The 2,500-nt window shown below is 48.0% G+C and overlaps 1 protein-coding gene across 1 annotated transcript in view; it reads right to left on the reverse strand.

Annotated features, from left to right (window-relative positions):
- The window catches only part of myo3b (myosin IIIB), a 57,950-nt gene that overhangs the window by 15,125 nt on the left and 40,325 nt on the right, over positions 1-2,500 (reverse strand). Inside the window, exon 31 of the mRNA XM_081713694.1 lies at positions 1,714-1,801. Within this exon, the coding sequence (XP_081569820.1) occupies positions 1,714-1,801 (88 nt within the window). The remainder of the gene's footprint in view (positions 1-1,713; positions 1,802-2,500) is intronic.

Genomic DNA, 2,500 nt, shown 5'->3' on the forward strand with positions numbered 1-2,500 from the left:
TTAGGGGTCTGATTAGGGGTTTGAGGCACTTAATGTCCATCAAGCACAGGAAGAGTAGCTGCAGGTCACTGGCACTGACCTAAAGCAGATTTAATTTGGGGAGGTTAGCGAGGGATTTGGGATGGGTGTGTGTGTGCGTGCATGGGAGTGAGGGAGAGAGAGTGTGTGTGAGAATATCTCCAGGGACAGCAGCAGGATGAGAGGCAGGAAGAGAGTTGAGCTCCAGACATCTGGCTCTATACACACACACACACACACACACACACACACACACACACACACACACACACACAATGACACACTCTGATCTACCCGATCAAAGCATGCCCTGCCACGCGCACACACAGACATCCACTCCCACAGGCCAAGCAGCGGCGCTGGAAACAGCATTACCTGGTTTGGGAAGGTGCATGCTAGCTCCCCGTCTGGGTTCTGTGTGCTGTGAGGATCAGTCCATCTGCAGGCTCTTCGGTACCTGGGACATGGGCTTCAGGGTGTGGGTGGAGTTTAAACTGGGTTTGGCCCTGAATGTGTTCTCTGATCAGTTCAGTACTACACAGACCCATACAGGAAGGCCTCAGAATGTCTTTCTCTCTCTCTTTCTCTGCTGCCTATTCTACAGGCAGAGAAAGTTAAACGGTACTGACTGGACTGGGACGTCTTCATCCACAGAGCAGAGGGCACCAGCAGACCAAACTGTCCTTCTGCAGTGACCTCACAGCGACCTCACCTCCTCAAACGCACATTTTAGCATCAAATTCTGACAACTGCACCAAGCAGCAACATGTCCTACTGAATCAGTGAGTTCAAAGACAGAGAGAGACTGCAATAGAGAGACACAGTGTGTGTGTGTGTGTGTCAGACAGAGATGAGTAGGGTCACCATTTCTCCCTCCTGGGGACTTTACCGCTAACTAACGCATGCGTACCATGGTGATCTGACAGTAATCCCGCACCCTCTGTAGCGCTGCGCCTGTGTGACATTATCATAGCTAATCCCTAATCCCTAATCCCCAGAACGCAGCTAATCTCAATCCCACCCCCTCTCTCCCCTCACTCACTAATCATACTAATGATGGACCCCTGTCTCCCTTGGCGACCATCACTAGGCGACCCCCCCCCCCCCGCCCCAAAGTCTCATGTATGCCACCCACACACACACCCACACACACCCACACACTTGCACACACGTACACGTCCACGCGCACACACACACACACACACGTGCCTCCCAGAAAACTCTCATTAATGGAATTCATAGCCCAGGGCGAAAACACAAATCAAACATATGTTCAGCAAATCAGTGGGTGTGAGGGGTGTGTGTGTCGGTGTCGCCGTGACTACGCGGGTGTATCGGAGCCTCAGACGTGAAGGCTGCTTTGAAGAGACTGGTGGCTTTTCTGTACTGGCGTGACCCAGAGCATTAACACCAGCCCCCACACTCATACGGCAAGTCTGGAGTGTGTTGTGAAGCGCGGCGAAAGAGGACAGGAGAATGCAAGAGAGAGAGAATAAGGAACGAAACAAAAAATGAGGGAAATGAGAGAGAATGAAGAATGTGAGCGCATTTACAGTGACATACGGAGGCTATAAGTGCTAAAAAAGTGCCTCTTGTAGTGAATGAGGAGATTTCGTGATCTACAAGTAGCTGATTACCTGCAGTAACCCCCATCTGTGTGTGTGTGTGTGTGTCTGTGTGTGTAGAAGAGCTCACCTTGTTTGTGATGTGTCTCTGCCTCTGCACTCACTTCATCAGATGTTTTCTCTTTATTGTCAACGTCTCTCTGTCTGTCACCACTGACCTTAAAAGAGTCACACACACACACACACACACACACACACACAGACACACGAAAACACCAGCAGACTGTGAAATAAACAGGAGAGAAATTAAAAAGTAGCTACACATTAGTAATCTAATGTAGAGTTCAGTTATGGCAGGTCTATTTATTAGTAGTGCTTTAGTAATGCAGAAGTACCAGGTCTCTTCTCTTCTCTCTCTCACTCTCTCTGTCTCTCTCTCCATCTGTCTGTCTCGCTGTCTCTGTCTCATTCTGAGCAAAAACTGTGTCACAGAAGATTAATTGTAATGCTGGAAATGACGACGGCCATCCTCTCAGACTACCTCACATATTTAATTTTATCTTTGAATAAAGGAGCTACAGGAAAGTATTAATCTGCTTAACATTTTTAAGTACATCCTCCGAAAGAATTTTGCCTTTTTTTAATCTTACATATGCTCAGCAGAGTTACTGGCAAAAACCTTACGTTTTCTTCATCTCATCCTTTCAACATCAAATGGTGCGCAGCAAAAATTGGATCAGACTTCAAAGGCGCGCAAGGCGCTCCAAGTCACAGAGTGGCTCCTCTATTCCACATATTGAATTCGAGCAGGATATCAAAGTGCTAGTGAAGAACCTCAGGTCTTTACTAAAAAAGGCCCCTAACATCTGTAGAGAGAAGAGTGTAAAGACAAATCACCCCGGGGAGAAGCCAGCATT

Source organism: Electrophorus electricus, chromosome 4 (genome assembly GCF_041902795.1).
Source record: "Electrophorus electricus isolate QZ-2024a chromosome 4, ASM4190279v1, whole genome shotgun sequence".
NCBI lineage: Eukaryota > Metazoa > Chordata > Actinopteri > Gymnotiformes > Gymnotidae > Electrophorus > Electrophorus electricus.